At 40.4% G+C, this 16,823-nt stretch overlaps 1 protein-coding gene across 1 annotated transcript in view; it reads left to right on the forward strand.

The window, feature by feature from the left end:
* The first annotated feature begins 1,631 nt into the window (after window positions 1-1,631).
* The window catches only part of fbxo21 (F-box protein 21), a 34,066-nt gene continuing 18,874 nt past the window's right edge, over window positions 1,632-16,823 (forward strand). The window contains exons 1-8 of the mRNA XM_043715841.2: window positions 1,632-1,834; window positions 6,017-6,152; window positions 8,599-8,693; window positions 8,834-8,955; window positions 9,593-9,739; window positions 10,334-10,467; window positions 10,550-10,686; window positions 13,982-14,158. Of these exons, the coding sequence (XP_043571776.2) occupies window positions 1,647-1,834; window positions 6,017-6,152; window positions 8,599-8,693; window positions 8,834-8,955; window positions 9,593-9,739; window positions 10,334-10,467; window positions 10,550-10,686; window positions 13,982-14,158 (1,136 nt within the window). The 5' untranslated portion in view covers window positions 1,632-1,646. The remainder of the gene's footprint in view (window positions 1,835-6,016; window positions 6,153-8,598; window positions 8,694-8,833; window positions 8,956-9,592; window positions 9,740-10,333; window positions 10,468-10,549; window positions 10,687-13,981; window positions 14,159-16,823) is intronic.

A 16,823-nucleotide genomic window follows, 5' to 3' on the forward strand; every position in this document is an offset into this window, starting at 1 on the left:
TGTGCCACAGGTTGGTTGGGTTGGTTCGTCCGGGTGGCCCAGAGGTGCTCTCTGAATCGCTCCGCAAGTAGGCGGCCTGTCTCCCCAATATAGAGGAGGCCACACCGGCTGCAGCGGATGCAGTAGATGATGTGGGTGGAGGTGCAGGTGAATCTGTGGCGGATATGGAAGTTTCCCTTGGGGCCTTGGAGAGAAGTGAGGGGGGAGGTGTGGGCGCAAGTGTTGCACCTCCTGCGGTTGCAAGGGAAGGTGCCGGGAGTGGTGGTTGGGTCGGTGGGGGGTGTGGATCTGACAAGGGAGTCGCGGAGGGAGTGGTCTCTACGGAAAGCTGATAGGGGAGGGGAGGGAAATATATCCTTGGTGCTGGGGTCTGTTTGGAGGTGGCGGAAATGGCGGCGGATGATGCGCTGTACATGGAGATTGGTGGGGTGGTAGGTGAGGACCTCACCACTGGTCCTCACCTACCACCCCACCAATCTCCATGTACAGCGCATCATCCGCCGCCATTTCCGCCACCTCCAAACAGACCCCAGCACCAAGGATATATTTCCCTCCCCTCCCCTATCAGCTTTCCGTAGAGACCACTCCCTCCGCGACTCCCTTGTCAGATCCACACCCCCCACCGACCCAACCACCACTCCCGGCACCTTCCCTTGCAACCGCAGGAGGTGCAACACTTGCGCCCACACCTCCCCCCTCACTTCTCTCCAAGGCCCCAAGGGAAACTTCCATATCCGCCACAGATTCACCTGCACCTCCACCCACATCATCTACTGCATCCGCTGCAGCCGGTGTGGCCTCCTCTATATTGGGGAGACAGGCCGCCTACTTGCGGAGCGATTCAGAGAGCACCTCTGGGCCACCCGGACGAACCAACCCAACCAACCTGTGGCACAGCATTTCAACTCCCCCTCCCACTCCACCGAGGATATGCAGGTCATTGGACTCATCCACCGCCAAACCACAACAACCCGACGGTCGGAGGAGGAGCGTCTTATCTTCCGACTGGGAACCCTCCAACCGCAGGGGATGAACTTGGACTTCACCAGTTTCTTCATCCCCCCTCCCCCCACCTTGTCTCAGCCGGATCCCTCCAGCCCGGCACCGCCTTCCTGACCTGCAGTCTTCTTCTTGACCTCTCCGCCTCCATCCTACTCCGACCTATCACCCTCACCTTGACCTCTTTCCACCTATCATATTTCCAACTCCCCTCCTCCAAGTCCCTCCTCCCTACCTTTTATCTTCTCCTGCTGAACACTCTCTGCTCATTCCTGAAGAAGGGCCTGTGCCCGAAACGTCGAATCTCCTGTTCCCTGGATGCTGCCTGACCCGCTGTGCTGTTCCAGCAATAAAGTTTCAACTTTGATCTCCAGCATCTGCAGACCTCACTTTCTCCTCCTAATTTAATTTGTGCCAATTATAGGAAAATATATAAATTCAATCAGGATTAAAGTTCTGACACTCACTGAAACACTCAGAGGCACAGTGACACCAGTGCAGTCCTAGTAAATGCTGCTCCACTCGCTGACACATTGTGGGACAGGGTGAGAGCCTGCAGGTAGAACCAAAGGGATTTGAATTTCCCGCGGGAGGCGGGGCCGGAAGCGGAAGTCGCTTGGACCTGCCGTTGGATGTAAACAAGTAAGATGGCGGAGCTGGAAGTTTCGGGCGAGAGTGGAGGTTTGACTGAGTTGCCAGAGGAGGTACTGGAGCAGATATTCTGCTGCCCGTTGTTGAGCCATGTGGACGTGGTGAGCGCCTGCCTGGCCTGTAAGAAGCTGCAGGAGGTTTGTCAGGGCCGCAGCGCCGTGTGGAAACACCAGTTCAGGCGGAGGTAGGCAGAGAACAGGCCCCGAGCAGGCTACTGTACCTCTGACCCTGCACAAAATCACTGCTGGCAACTCATATATGTTTTGAAAGTGACCATTTTAAGATATCTTGCCAAAATAAACAACTTGTTTTTGGTGTATGTGGTGTCAGTTGTAGCTGTCTCGACTCAATGATAAAATTTCAAGTTCAAGTCCTAGGCTTGACTAGTGGGGCTGTGTAAACACAGGCACAGTTTGGATGTATGTAAAAGATCTTATGGCCCCATCTTGACTCAAGTATTCTAATTCTTTGTAGTAATCCTATAAACCTAGTGATAGCCACACTATAGCTTGCTCGGCCTGTAACTTTAAAACAAACACACCAGTTCCTGACCCACAATAATGTGCAAACTCAGCCAAGATTTGTGACCTGTCCTTTATATTTGATACTATTGGCTATTTTTAACCCTCCTGAGCAAGTAATACATGGCTTTCCAACCTGTCTTTTAATGTACTGAAACTGTTACTAAAAGTCCATATTCTAAAGTCCAAAATTGTCAGGTTTCTTGCTTGTTCCCAGGACTCAGTCTCACTGAAAGTGAGTTTTCTTAGAATTATAGAAATTGCAGATCAGGAAGAGGCCATTTGACACTTGATGTTGGGATTCCTGCAACTCATTTCAACAGAACACTTTGTTTTTTCCTTCTGACGCTGATCTAATTCCATTTTAAATCATGTTCTCATCCCTGCTTGAGTAACCATATGTAGTAAAACATTCTGTACCATCATAATAGTCTGTTTAAAATCTTTCTTTTTAGCTATCTTTCCTGGTATTTTCGGTGACAATGCTTTGAGCCCACCAATATGTTCCTTATTTTCCCATCCATTTTGGTGGAAACAGTCCTTCATTGTTGCTCCCAGTTCTGTAGAAATGAAGAGTCATAAGGCATCCCATTCACTTGTCTCAATACCAATCTCTTGATTGCCATTCTTCAGGCTTCCTTTCTTGCCTCACTCTGTGAACTTCACTTCTCCTTTCTGCTCCCTCCCCATCTCCCATTCCAAAACTTAAAGAGCAAAGTTTCCTTGGCTTGCAAGCTGCATGAGATTCATGAGGACAACCTATCTTTTAAACATTTCTTCTGTATTGGCACTGTAAATATAAAAACATTGCCAAGTGAGCTGAAAACCGGCAGATAATGTTATTGGTGGATGACAGAACTTTTTTGTTCATAATCCTCAATGTACCTATTCTCGTCAAAACATATCTTGTTTCACTTTGTAAGCCCCAGCTTTATTGGTCCAATTGCCTAAATCCCAGCTCTAGAAAAATATGCTCACTGGAGCAATGTACATTCCTGTTTCACACTGACCACTGTCTATCTTTCTGATCCTTATGACTGAGTTACTGTTGTTAGTGACTGATTGTTAATAGTTTAATTCTGGAGAGTAGCGTGCAGTTCTAACTCGTTTTGTTTGAACTTCACTGATGTTGGACAGGGGAGACTGAGTCTAGATTCAAGGCTTGAAGGTAAAAAAGTAATGTTTCAAACCTTTGGCCATGCATTGTTATAGTTCTTATTGCACTTTATCTTTGAAGAGTGGCATCCAGAACTCATTTACCGATGTTGGTGTTTGATTTATGAACATTCGAGAGCTGCTATCAGAAAGCATAGGCAGACCTTCAGGAATGTTAATAGGTCAAAGCAGAGAAGTAGAAGGATAAAATATTATAAGTGCTGATGCAAGTGATCAAATATCAATTGCTTTCTCTGGATACTCACACTTGTATTCTAGCTCCTAAACATTACCCCTTAGCCCAGTAGCTTTAAAACTAAATGTATCTAATCCAAAGGCAGTGATATGGGAAATCTGTATTTAAAAAAGGAAATTCTGGAAATAATCAGCAAATCATACTGCATCTGTAGGGAGAGAAAAACTGTTAAGATTTCAAATTAATGATCTTTCAAAGGTACAGCAAGCAATTACAAAGGCAAATGGATGGTGGCAAGGAAACAGGCCCTTCGGTCCAACTCGTCCATGCTGACCTGATATCCTAAATTAATCAAGTCCCATTTGCCAGCTCTTGGTCCACATCCCTATAAACCCCTTCCTATTCATATACCCATCAGGATATCTTTTAAATGTTGTAATTGTACCAGCCTCCATCACTTCCTCTGGCAGCTCATTTCAAGCATGCACCACCCTCTGCATGAACAAGTTGCCCCTTAAGGTTCTTAAATCTTTCCCCTCTCACCTTAAACCTATGCCCACTCGTTTTGGACTCCATCCACTCTGGGGAAAAGACATTGTCTATTTACCCTATCTGTGCTCCTCATGATTTTATAAACCTCCATCAACCCTCAGCCTCCAACGTTCTAGGAAAAATAGCCTCAGCCTATTCAGCATCCCCCTATAATTCAAACCCACCAACCATAGAGACATCCTTGTAAATCTTTTCTGAACACTTTCAAGTTTCACATCATCCTTTCAATATGAGGGAGACCAGAATTGCACAGAGTATTGCAAACGTGGCCTAACCAATGTCCTGTACAGCCACAACATGATATCCCAACTCATACACTCAATGCTTTGTTACTTTTACCTATGAAAATACAGTGAGATGTGTATAAATTGCCAAAATTTGGTGCCGTTTTAATTACAGAAAGTATAAAAGGCTGTTAGGACAAAGTTAATCTTTTATTCTCTCCAGAGCAGTCTGGGTTTATGGTGTTGCTATGGGATACTGCTTTCGAAGCCCACATTGAGGCTGCCAAAGCAACGATTTCCAGACTGGGCCCACCATGTACCACTGCCGAAACTGACATTGAAGCCATTGCATCGCTGCCATAGTAAGGGTCAGGCCAGACCCACCCTGTCACCGACGCTGAAGCCATCGCTCAAGCCGTCACCACTTCAGTCCAAAGCTGCTACATTGTCACCATGGCCACGAGAAATGGACCAGACCCGCTGACGATGAAGCCTTCAATAAAGTTGCGGCCACTATGACCAAGAGGAATGGACCAAGAGGATCTACCGTGCTGCCAATACTTCAGCAGGCCCTCTCAACCACCTTCCTCCACTGCAATCAAAGGTGAACTTTGAAGAAATGAAGAAACAAAACAAGAAAAACCATAGAAAGTAGGCAGCCATTAGGTGAACAGGAACATACAGGCACCGAACCCAAACACTTCCTATCCTGCAGCTGCCAACCCCCCCACCATTGAATAAGGAAGTATCTCTACACGTAGCCTTGGTCACAACACAGCTGGAGTACAATGTGCCGCTTTACTATCCATATCTAAGAAAAGGAAGGTCTTGCGCAGCAGGAAGCATCATCACCTCTGAGCAAGAGACTCCAAGTTCACGTCCCATTTAGAGCTCATTGGACAAGTAAATTGTGTTCCTATCATAGTCAAAGAAGTTGTATCAATTTGTAAATTCTTACTACATGAGGGAGAGATTCCTGGTCAGCCATGTGATGTAAAGAATGTGATAACTCTTCTCCCTCCTGCCATCTGGCAGAAGATACGGGAGCATTCGGTCTGTCATGGCCAGACTGTGCAACAGTTTCTTCCACCAAACCATCAGGCGCCTTAACACTATATGATCACACTCTACTCCATGTGCAGTTCTTTGCATGACTTTTTGAATTGCTGCTAAAACTGGTTTATTAATGATCATTCATTATTACACTGTAATTAGTCCACCACTGTGCCTATTTCTTGTCAGGGATTACTGTGCTGTCTTGCGTGTTTTGCACTTCTGTTATGCACTTTATGCTGCCCTGTGTGTGACTGTACTCTCGTGTAATTTGTGTTGTCCATGTAGCACCTTGATCCTGGAGGAACGCTGTCTTGTTTTTCCTATATCTGTTGTATATAGTAGCAATGACAAACAAAGCTACTCTTGATCTACAGCTCCAGGCTACAGTATGCGTGTAAAGGGTAATGTTGCCAATCAGCTCTGATTCCTAAGCTGGTTGTGCTTTCTTATCAGTATTGGGAGGATGTGTCAGTTCTTTCTTTTGAGAAGTCTGTAGTTCTGCAATTTAAAGGGATCTGGCTTTCAAACTTTGAGGCTAAAAGCCTATGATCGATTCTGGAGACAGATGTGAGATGATATTTGGCTGTTTGAACAGAGAATTTGTCTTTTAAATGTAAATTTTGTATTATTTGAATAATGTCTTTATGTTTCTATATTTGTAGATGGCCCACACTGTTGAAATACTACAATACTGCTGGAAGTCATAACTGGTGGGAAGAATACCGAACACGGCATTCTATTGGCAGACAAGTGCAAACAATGCTGGACACCTTTTCAAAGCAATTCTTTACAAAAGAGGTTAGAATTGTAATAATAATTGGAAATGTTGCCAATGATACACTGTTGTACACAGAGTTATTAAGTTGTTAAGGCTTGTACTGAGGCTATTTATTGCATCAAGTTCATGCTTGCTGTTCATGGTGCAATCCAGTTCATTCCATTCCCCTGTCTATTCTGTAGCCATGCCAGTGAATTTTCTGAATTGTCTATCAATTTCCTTTTGAAAAATTTGAACATTTCCTCTTCCAGTGTCAGCATGGATTTTCTCTGGGTGCTCTGGTTTCCTTCCACAGTCCAAAGATGTGCAGGTTATGTGAATTGTCCATGCTAAATTGCCTGTTGTGTCCAAGGATGTCCAGGCTAGATGGATTAGGCATGGGAAATGCAGGATTACAGGTATAGGGTGGGAGTTTCATCTGGGTAGGATGCTGTTTGAAGGGTTGGTGTGGACTTGATGGGCTGATTGGCCTGCTTCCACATTGTAGGGTCTCTGTGATTCTTTGTGGGCATCAAGTTCCACATCATTACTCTTTCCTGTGTAAAATTGTTCTTCGTTTTTTCTCTTCTACATGTCTTGTTCACACCTTCTGTCTTATTTTCGTTCTTTGTCATCAACTAACGTGGAAAACCTTTCTTTGTCGACCTTATCCAAATTTTGTACAGCTTTATTGCTCCTCCCCTCAATCTCCTTAGAAATAAATTAGATTATTCTCAAATATAGTATAATTCCCATAATCAAAATGCTATTGAGATAACTAAAAGTTGATGGTTGCTGCAACTGTTCATACATTTCACGAGCTGGCAAAGCCGCTGATATTCTGTTGAACCTATGAATGATCATTATTCTGAAATGTAAACTTTATTTCTCTACCAAACCTGCTGAGTGCTAAAAGCATTTTCTGTTTATATTTCAGGCATCCAGATTCTGCAATTTTGTTTTTTAGTGTTGCTTTTAGCTTTTAGGAAATGTTTTCTCAATACAGTTCTCTCTTCATAATTAATGTTGAATATTTCTAAATCCCTGGGATAATTACTTTACACAAATTATGTATAATCTCTGAAATTCTTAAATATTCATCAGTATCTTGACAGTCATCAGTATCTTGGCAGATATCAGTCACTTCCTTGTTGTTTTGGTATCTCCCAATAATTTTAATTTTGCAAGTTTCATTGTGTTAGTTTTCTGCTGTAATTAGGAAACATTTTCACAAGCCTAAAGAATTTCCACCCTTATTAATTTGCTTTTATAAGACGCTTGTCTGCTGCATAATGTATCTGTTAAGTGTGACCAAGTTTAGATTGTCAGTGTGGAAATAATAAAAACTTGATATACTGCTGCATGATGGGATACTTGACCAAGGTAAGAGGTGACCTGGCTCTCAGGCTCGCAGCTGTAGTGAAAAACTACTGCTGGAGATGAAGACTGAGGTTGTGTAATTATAGTTCGATGAAATATAGAGAGTGTGTATCTTAGGTTCGTTAGTCTCTCTGTCCTTGAGCAACATTGGGAACAAAGGGAGTAGCTGTCCTCTGCTTTTTCTATCTTGATTTATTGTATTCAACATTACGTGAGTGCTGCACGTAATCTAAGTAAAACAAGCAAAGTTGTTTGTGTCATTGTATAAATATAGGCTGACTGTTCGACTCGGGAAAGTGCTGTGGGACAGTGAAGACTGTGGCAGCCTCTCCATGAATACATGAGAAATAAAGCTTCTTGAAACAAGTCTCAGACGAAGTAATTTCCTCGACAGTCAGAGACTTACTAAACGTGTACAAAACTGAATCAGGATAATCATATATATTTACATTAGGGCATAATCTAATGTTTATGCTCCTTCTCGTGTTGAGATCATCTTGAAGTACAAATAGATCAAGTGACTTTAGGTTAGATTAGATTCCCTACAGTGTGGAAACAGGCCCTTCGGCCCAACCAGTCCACACCGACCCTCTGAAGACTAAGCCACCCAGACCCATTTCCCTTTGGCTAATGCACCTAACACTATGGGCAATTTAGCATAGTCAATTCACCTGACCTGCACGTCTTTAGACTGTGGGAGGAAACCGGAGCACCCAGAGAAATGCCACGCAGACACAGGGAGAATGTGCAAACTCCATACAGCCAGTCACCTGAGGCTGGAATCGAACCTGGGACCCTGGGGCTGTGAGGCTGCAGTGCTAACCACTGAGCCACCGTGCCCCCCCTTAGACAGAGAAAAGTTTTTATATATAAATTACTGCCAGTATTTAAATATGCTTGTGTGCATTCTTCCTGCTTGTGTTGCCAATAACTGAATCTTTTATATCATAATATTGTGTTATTGTGCCCCTGCAATTACTGAACAGAATCAATTGACTAATGACTTTTCCTTTATGATCACATAAACATTAAACACTACAAAAGTATGTAATTGCCAGTAGATGGCACTCATGTGACATTAGTTGTAACAGAGCTATTTATCGGCAGGTTCCTGTTGATGGCTTTAAAGATATTGAGGCTCTAGGTGGTCCATTCTGTTTTATTGAAGATGAATTGTTGTCAATTCTAAATAAGGATGGAAGGTGAGTAATTATGTAGCTATAAAAATCAGGAAGGAACAAATTGCGTCACTTAATAATTCAAAGTTAATTACAATCTTTTAAATTGGAAAAATAAATAGTAAGGCAGATATTGGATAATTGGAGAGATTCTTTTGCTTCAGGAAGTATCTGACATGGAAGTATTATTCTCGCAAAATCCTGTGCTATCTTCGTCAGCGGGACATCATGGAAAAGTTGAAGATGTTTCTCTTAACTCCATCACAACGCCAAACTTTAATAGAAGGTAAGGGAATTATTTATGTATTTCTTTTTAAAAATGCATATAACTAATGAGGTGGTATAAGTAACAATGTATCTTTTCAGGTAACAGTATTCTCAGTAGAAAGTATAGCTTTATACTTTTACTTCCTTAACCACTAGGCAAACTGATGGAGATTATTAAGATGTGCAGCTAGTAGAAAAAGATTGATGATTTTCATGTGAATGTACCTGTTACCCTTTTTTAAATATATTTTTAATAAAGAAGATTCAAGTGGGAAACTTGTTTTAGATTCTCACTCAGTGCCACGCTTGCCATCCTTAGGATGGCTCAAGATGAACCAGAGATTACTCCGCTTCTTTCCTGTGTTATTCTTTCACTTGAATAAGTTTGGAGAAATTGCCACGTGGAAATCACGGATGAGAATCTCCCAATGTGTTACACATGGAACTTAATGTGTCAGAACTCTGCCCTGTCGAATTCAGAGGGTTGGTGTGGATTTGATGGGTGGATTGGCCTGCTTCCATGCTGTAGGATCCTATGGTTCTATTTACCCCTAGAATTTGGTTGGGATTCTGAACTTACTAAGAAACAGTCCTGTATAATGTAGAATATGTAATTAGGGTTGCAAATATGAAGTTTGATTTACTTTTCTTGCCAGGCGTGGTGCTGATAGACCAATACTGCAACCCCTTAGCAGACAACTCCCTAGAGAATATCCTATTACAGCTGAACTCCATTACAGATGAGGTGAAAAAAGTGTTGCATGTAACGCACTCTTCTCATCCAAGTATCACTGCAGGAAGAGGTAAATAATTTTATCCATGCAGCTTGATTCTCCAATGGATCAGCATTGTGTTTTAAATAATGTATTGCAATAAGAAATCTTATTTGTTTGGCTGCTTTGGGTCCAAATATAGTCTTCAAGAATATAGTGAAATTCAGTGCCAGTAGTACAAAAGTCTACTAATTTACAATTGCAGACCCAACTTTTAATTCTAATTTTGATTGATATTTGAACTTGTGATTTCCCAAAGTGGTTCTGTTGAAACAGAAGGCCCAACTTTAACATTAACAAAAACTGTTTCTTGGGCATGAGTCCCTGAGAAAGCATACTATTAGCTTTAGATGCTTCATGTTTATGTCTTATAGAGCAACTTAATAGGGAGCAAAATTTAAATTGAAAGTCATTCAGATGTTTATATTTTTGTCATTTTTGGAGGGGGGGTGCGTTGTCTGGTGAGAAGAGTATCAATCTATATTCTGAAATGTAGGTTTTTCTTTGTGAAATTGGCAATACTTGGATAGCTTTCTCCTTTTGAGAAAATGTGTGTTTGAAATATAATTTTAATAATATAAAATGTGTTTATTCTGTATACTTTTAACACAATTCGTATTTCAGATGACGTGTTTATTGATGATCTGGAAACACAACAACAGGTTCTGGATGCTATGAACCGTGTATTATACAAGCAGCTCAAATTTAAAGGAAATGAAGAAGACTATTACAACCCCATGAATTCCTATATTCATCAGGTATGTAAATTTTAAGATAGTGCTCTGCTTAGTTATGAAGTGCAAATATAAAAATGATTATTTTTATGTTGTTTGCATTCAGGTGCTTAGCCAAAAGAAAGGAATTCCTATCACTCTCTGTGTGATATATTCAACAATAGGCAAGAATCTGGGTGTTCGACTGGAGCCGGTCAGCTTTCCAAGTCACTTTCTGTTAAGGTGGTGCCAAAAACCTGAAGGGTAATACTGTCCACATATCTTCCTGAAAATGAAAAGCAATAAAGTTGTTTAATGAGGTAGAACTGTACTCTTCCCATTTTTACTTCTTGTGCACTATTAAGCATTTGTTGTTGGTCATATCTTTAACCATTTAAACCATGCTCCGTAAAACTCTATTTCTCATTCTCTCCCTTTACAAGCTTCTTCAAAAGCCACCTTTCAGCCATGCTTTTGGTTACTCCTTCAAATATCTCCTGCTTTAGCTCTGCATCTGTTTGGAAGATTATACTTCAGTGAAGACTGTTGGATGTTTTCCCTTTATTGAAGATGCTTGCTAATTTTTTTTGTGTTGTTATGAATGTGATAAGTGACTTGTGTGGTATGATAGATTTATGAAAGTAAAATAATTTTTAACAAACCAGTTAAGAGTTTTCTGAGGATGTAATAAATAGAACAGAGTTGGGGGAGCTAGTGAATATGGATTATTTCATTTTAGAAGCACTTTGGTAATTTTCCACACAAGAGTTTAGTCAACAATATTAAAACACATGGGAGAAATTTACTGGCATGGATGAAGAACTGGCGAACAGACAGAAAACAGTCAGAATAAATGGGTCATATTAAGGTTAGCAGGATATGACCTATGGGCGACCACAAGGTTCAATGCTTGGACTTCAGCTATCTGCATCTGTATCAATGATGTGGATGTGGGTGTTCAGTGTAATAGTTTCAAGATTGTGGATGATGCAAAACTGGATGGTTGCATGAGTTGTAGTGAGGATGTAAAGGAAAACTGGAGAGGCTGAAGTGAATGGGCACATATTTGATCGATGAAATTTTTTTTCATAGAATCCGTACACTGTGGAAACAGGCCACACCGACCCTCCGAAGAGTAACACACCCAGACCCATTCCCCTACCGCTGTACCCCTGACTAATGCACCTAACCCACATATCTCTGTACATTCTGGGCAATTTAGCATTAGTAATTTTTGAAAGGATTAATAGCTCAGATTGAGGTTCTGGATGTAAGCTTGCTCACTGAGCTAGAGGGTTTGTTTTCAGATGTTTCGTCACCATACTAGGTAACATCATCACTGAGCCTCCGGTGAAGCGCTGGTGGTACGTCCCTCTTTCTATTTATGTGTTTACATTTCTTTGGGTGAGTGATGTTATTTCTGGTTCTTTTTCTCAGAGGATGTGTGTATTGATAAAGTTCTGTTTGGAATGCCATGCTTCAAGGAATTCTCGCGTGTGTCTCTGTTTGGCTTGTCTTAGGATGGATGTGTTGTCCCAGTCGAAGTGGTGTCCTCCTCCATCTATATGTAAGGATACTAGTGATAGTAGGTAATGTCTTTTTGTGGCTCGTTGATGTTCATGTATCCTGGTGGCTAGTTTTCTGTCTGTTTGTCTGATGTAGTGTTTGTTATAGTCTTTGCAAGGTATTTTATAAATGCCATTTGTTTTGCTTGTTTGTATAGGTTCTTTTAAGTTCATTAGCCGCTGCTTAAGTAGGTTGGTAGGTTTGTGGGCTACAATGATATCAAGAGGTCTGATTAGTTTGGAGGTCATTTCAGAGATGTCTTTGATGTAGGGTAAAGTGGCTAGGATATCTGGGCGCGTTGTGTCTACTTGTTTGGATTTGTTGCTGAGGAATCAGCAAACTGTGTTTATTGAGTCTTGAATATGTTGTACAAGTATTTCTGTTTTGCTCTTAGTTCCTCGGTGTTGCAGTGTGTGGTGGCTCGTTGAAATAATGTCCTAATATAGCTTTGTTTGTGGGTGTTGGGATGATTGCTTCCGTAAATAAGTATTTGGTCCGTGTGTGTTATTTTCCTGTTAATGCAGGTTTGAAGTTCATGAGATGCACAAGAATTCCTTGAATCATGGCATTCCAACTGGAACTCAATCAATAAACACATCGATTTGAACCCCATCTACCATCCCCTGAGAAAAAGAACCGGAAATGACATCACCCACCCAAAATAGCCTAAACACAAATAGAAAGCGAGACATACCACTAGTGCTTCACTGAAGGCTCACTGATGATGTTACTGCATGTAGTGATGAAACGTCTGAAAACAAGCCTTCCAGCTCAGAGAGCAAACTTACATCCACAATTTAGCATAGCCAATTGAGGCAGATATAGGTCTTTAATACAGTGGATTTGAGTAAAGTAGTAAAGATGTCTTAGTGCACCTTGGTGAGATCACACTTGAAGGATTTTGTGCTGCTTTGGACACCTTACCAAAGAAATATTTTCCATGGAGGCCATGCAACAAAGGTTCACCAGACTGTTTCCTAGTATGGCAAGGTTGTCCGATGGGGAGAAACTCAGGAGAGTAGACCTTTCTAGAGTTTAGAAGAATGAGATTTGATTTGATTGAAACATAGAAACTTTTTACAGGAATTGACAGGTTAGATGCAGGTAGGATGCTTCCCCTGTCTGTGGAAGAGAGTCTAGATTTTGGGGACATGCCATTTAGGACTGAGATGAGAAGGCAATTCTTCACTTCGTGGGTAGTGACTCTTTGGAATTCCAAGTATCACACAGGGCTTTGGGTGCTCAGTCATTGAATATGTTAAAGATTGCGGTTGATACATTTCTCCATATTTAAAGGGTCAGAGGATATGGGGATAGTGCTACAAGTGATGTTGAACTGGAAGATCAGCCATGATCTCGTTGAATGGCAGGGTGGGCTTAAAGAGCTGAATGGTTACTTCTGTTATCATTTATTATTTCTGAAAACTTTTCTGGAAGCGGTGTGCAATGTGAAACTTCACCACCATAATTTGTAACGATCACTTCATAAATCGAGAAAGTTTGCTGGTTTCTAAACCGAAATGAATGGTAAGAAATTATGTGACACAAATCGCTCATTTGATTTGTGGATGTATTTGATTTCATAACGTACTTTATAATGCAGAGCTTCCTTATAAATACTCTGAAGGACGATTTTACCCTTAAATCAAAAGAAATCATGATAGATTGGCTTTTTGTTGACAAACATGGGAAATTTCAACAACTTGCACCTTTTTAAATTTGTGGAGTGAATGTCTTTCTCAGAATGGCCAGGCATGCTTTGCAGTATTAACTTTTGTAATGCAGGTTCTTAAGAAAACCTTTCCAAGTGTATTTATTTTATAGGTTGTGTAATAGATAAGGGTTCCTTCAAAAAATTAGACAGTTATTTTTGGCTTTTCTATATTTGATTAATTTCTTTTCATTATTAGCTGTTTTCAGTTGCATGAAATCTACTGCTTTCTGTATTATGTTGTTTGTAATTAAATATTTTATTCTACCTTTTGCTTCCTAGGAGTACTGATATTTTAGATTATGTCTACGTTGACGCCTTTAACAATGGAAAACCACATACTGCAAAGGAATGCGCGCATCTGATTGGTCAGCAAGTAACATCTAAGTTTTACAATTCGGTGACCCCTAAGGATGTGTTGTTCCGCATGGTAACAAACCTGTTTCATTTAGGGAAGAGGTAAGATGTATACCCCTACACTGAGCTTGTATTGATTTTGGAGCAGTGGTTCCATATAATTGAGTGCTAGTCATTCAAAGCTGTATTTGCTGTGTTCCTCATTTGAAATGAAACACTTAAGGGTATCCATACTGGAGACCACGCAGTAAGGAAATTGGGTGCTGTATTTATGCTGTGTTCCTCATTTGTCATGGCTAATAATACCAGTGAGTAGTGTTTGAAAAGGAGGACTTCCCATTCTGACTGTTGAGGTATTTGTTGTGCAGACTTATTGGATAGAAAATTATATGGTCGAAACAAACAGACATGGCATCCAAAGATAAAATAAGGTAAAAACTATGATCTTTTATAATTGGCTTGAACAGCCAAATATGCAGTGTACTTAAAGATTTGACAATTTGTAAGTTATGACATTAGACTCCAAAATGAGCTTCTTAAACAATTGGGGAAATGTTGAACATGTTGGCCTTCAGAGAAATTTAGTCAGTCCGTTGGAGTTGAAACTACTTCAGTCTCCTTACACCTTGTGAAACCATACTATGATCACTACAGGGAGTATTATATCGAATTTCTTTAGCAATAATTTTCTTCTGTAATCATTGTTTGTAGTTCCATGTTCCTAAGTCATTATAATTAATATGCAGATGTAGTAAGCAATTAGGAAGGTAAATGATACATTGGCCTTCATCTTAAGGGGATGTCTTGCTATAACTTAAAGAGCTTTGGTTCTTTTTTTTAAGCCTATACTTGCTTTAGAGGGAGTATAATGAAAATTTGCCAGATTAATTCCCAGGTTGTGGATTGTTTCATGAAAGATTAAGGAAACTAGATTTGTGTTCCCTAAAGTTTCAAAAAAATAAATTTTTGAAAAATGACCTCGTTGAAATTTACAAACTACTTACACAGTATGACAGAATGAAGTTAGAGTAGATGTTTTTCTTGGTTTTTGAGTCTAAAACCAGGGAAGTTAGTCTTAGGATAAAGAGTAAGCCATTCAAGACCGAGATGAGGAAGAATTTCTTAATTCAGGGTGCCGATTCTTTGGAATTCTCTACCCGAGACTGTTGTAGAAGTTCAATCATTGAGCATATTAAAGACAAAAATTAACAGACTTCTGGAGACTAATGATGTTAAAGGATATGACAATATTATGGGTAAGTGGCTTACTAGCCAATTGAATGGTAAAACAGGTCTGATGGGCTGATAGGCCTTCTGCTGTTCCTATGTTGAACCAATTTATTACAGTTTTTTGAAGAAGTAACATGCTGTGGATCAAGTGGATGTACTCTGATTTCAAGAAGACATTTGATAAGGTGTCTTATCAAAGGTTAAAGCAGAAAATAAAAGCTCATCGTATAGGGTGTAACAGTTTGCATGGATAGAAGATTGTCGATTAATAGACAACCAAGTAAGCAAAATGTGTCATTTTCTAGATGTGACGTGGAGGTACTGGTGTTGGCCTAGGGTGGATAAAGTCAGAGATAACACAACACTAGTTTATAGTTCAACAGGTTTATTTGAAATCACAAGCTTTTGGAGTGCTGCTTCTTCAAGTGAAGTCACCTGACAAAGGAGTAGCTCTAGGAAAGCTTGTGAATTCACATAAATCTGTTGGACTATAACTTGGTGTCATGTTACATCTTACCATCTAGAAAATATCAAAATCACAAGTGGCATGCCACAGCGATCAATGCTGGAGCCTCAACATTTTACGATTTATGTAAATTACTTCAATGAAGGGATTGAAGGTATAATTGCTAATTTAGCTGATGACACAGAAATAGGGAAGTACATTTTGAAAACAGAAGGGTACAAAAGAATATAGTTTGTGTGGGAAAACATTTGGCAAATGGAGTAGATTATAGGGAAAATGTGAAATTGTCCAATGGCAGAGAATGAAAGAGGAGCATATTATTTAAGTGGTGAGAGTTTGCAGTACTCACGCAGAAGAATTTTGTGTCCCCGTACATCCATTGCAAAGATTATCTAAGTGTATCAAGTAATTAGGAAAGCAAATAGAATTTTATTGTTTGTTTTGAGGAGAAGTGAATGCAAATGTAGAGATGTTATGCTTCAGTTATACAGAGCATGGGTGAGACCACATTTGGAATACTGGCTGTCCTGCTATAACACGACAGTTGAGTTCTTCTGCAACCTCTATAGACAATCGTACGACAGAAGACTGATATTGAAAATCACTGAACCTGTTCAGCAGCATGTTTGCGTTATCCAGTGTCCACAATTCATCAATCACATTATAGCCAATTCGCATTAACAAAATGCACATTATAGCAAAATGACCTGAAGTGTGTACTATTGGTCTCCTTATTCTGGAAAGATGTCAGTGTTTTGGAGGCAATTCAGAGGTGGTTGACTAGACTAATGTATGAAATGGTGAAGTTGTGTTATGAGGAAAGGTTGAACATGTTAAGCTTATATCTGCTGGAGTTTTGAAGAGTAAGATGTGACTTAATTGAATAATATAAGATCCTTAGGAGTCTTGACTATGGTATATGTAGAGGGGATGTTTCATCTTATGGTAGAATCTAGAATTAGGAGTCACTGTTCAAAATGAGGGGTTACCTATTTAAAGCAGAGATGAAGAGAAATTATTTCTCATAGAAGGTTGTAGAGTTTGAAACCCCCTTCAAAAGATGGTGGAAAA

This window comes from Chiloscyllium plagiosum, unplaced genomic scaffold, assembly GCF_037043375.1.
Source record: "Chiloscyllium plagiosum isolate Xiang-an unplaced genomic scaffold, Cpla_swu_hap1 HiC_scaffold_24, whole genome shotgun sequence".
In the NCBI taxonomy this organism is placed as follows: Eukaryota; Metazoa; Chordata; class Chondrichthyes; order Orectolobiformes; family Hemiscylliidae; genus Chiloscyllium; species Chiloscyllium plagiosum.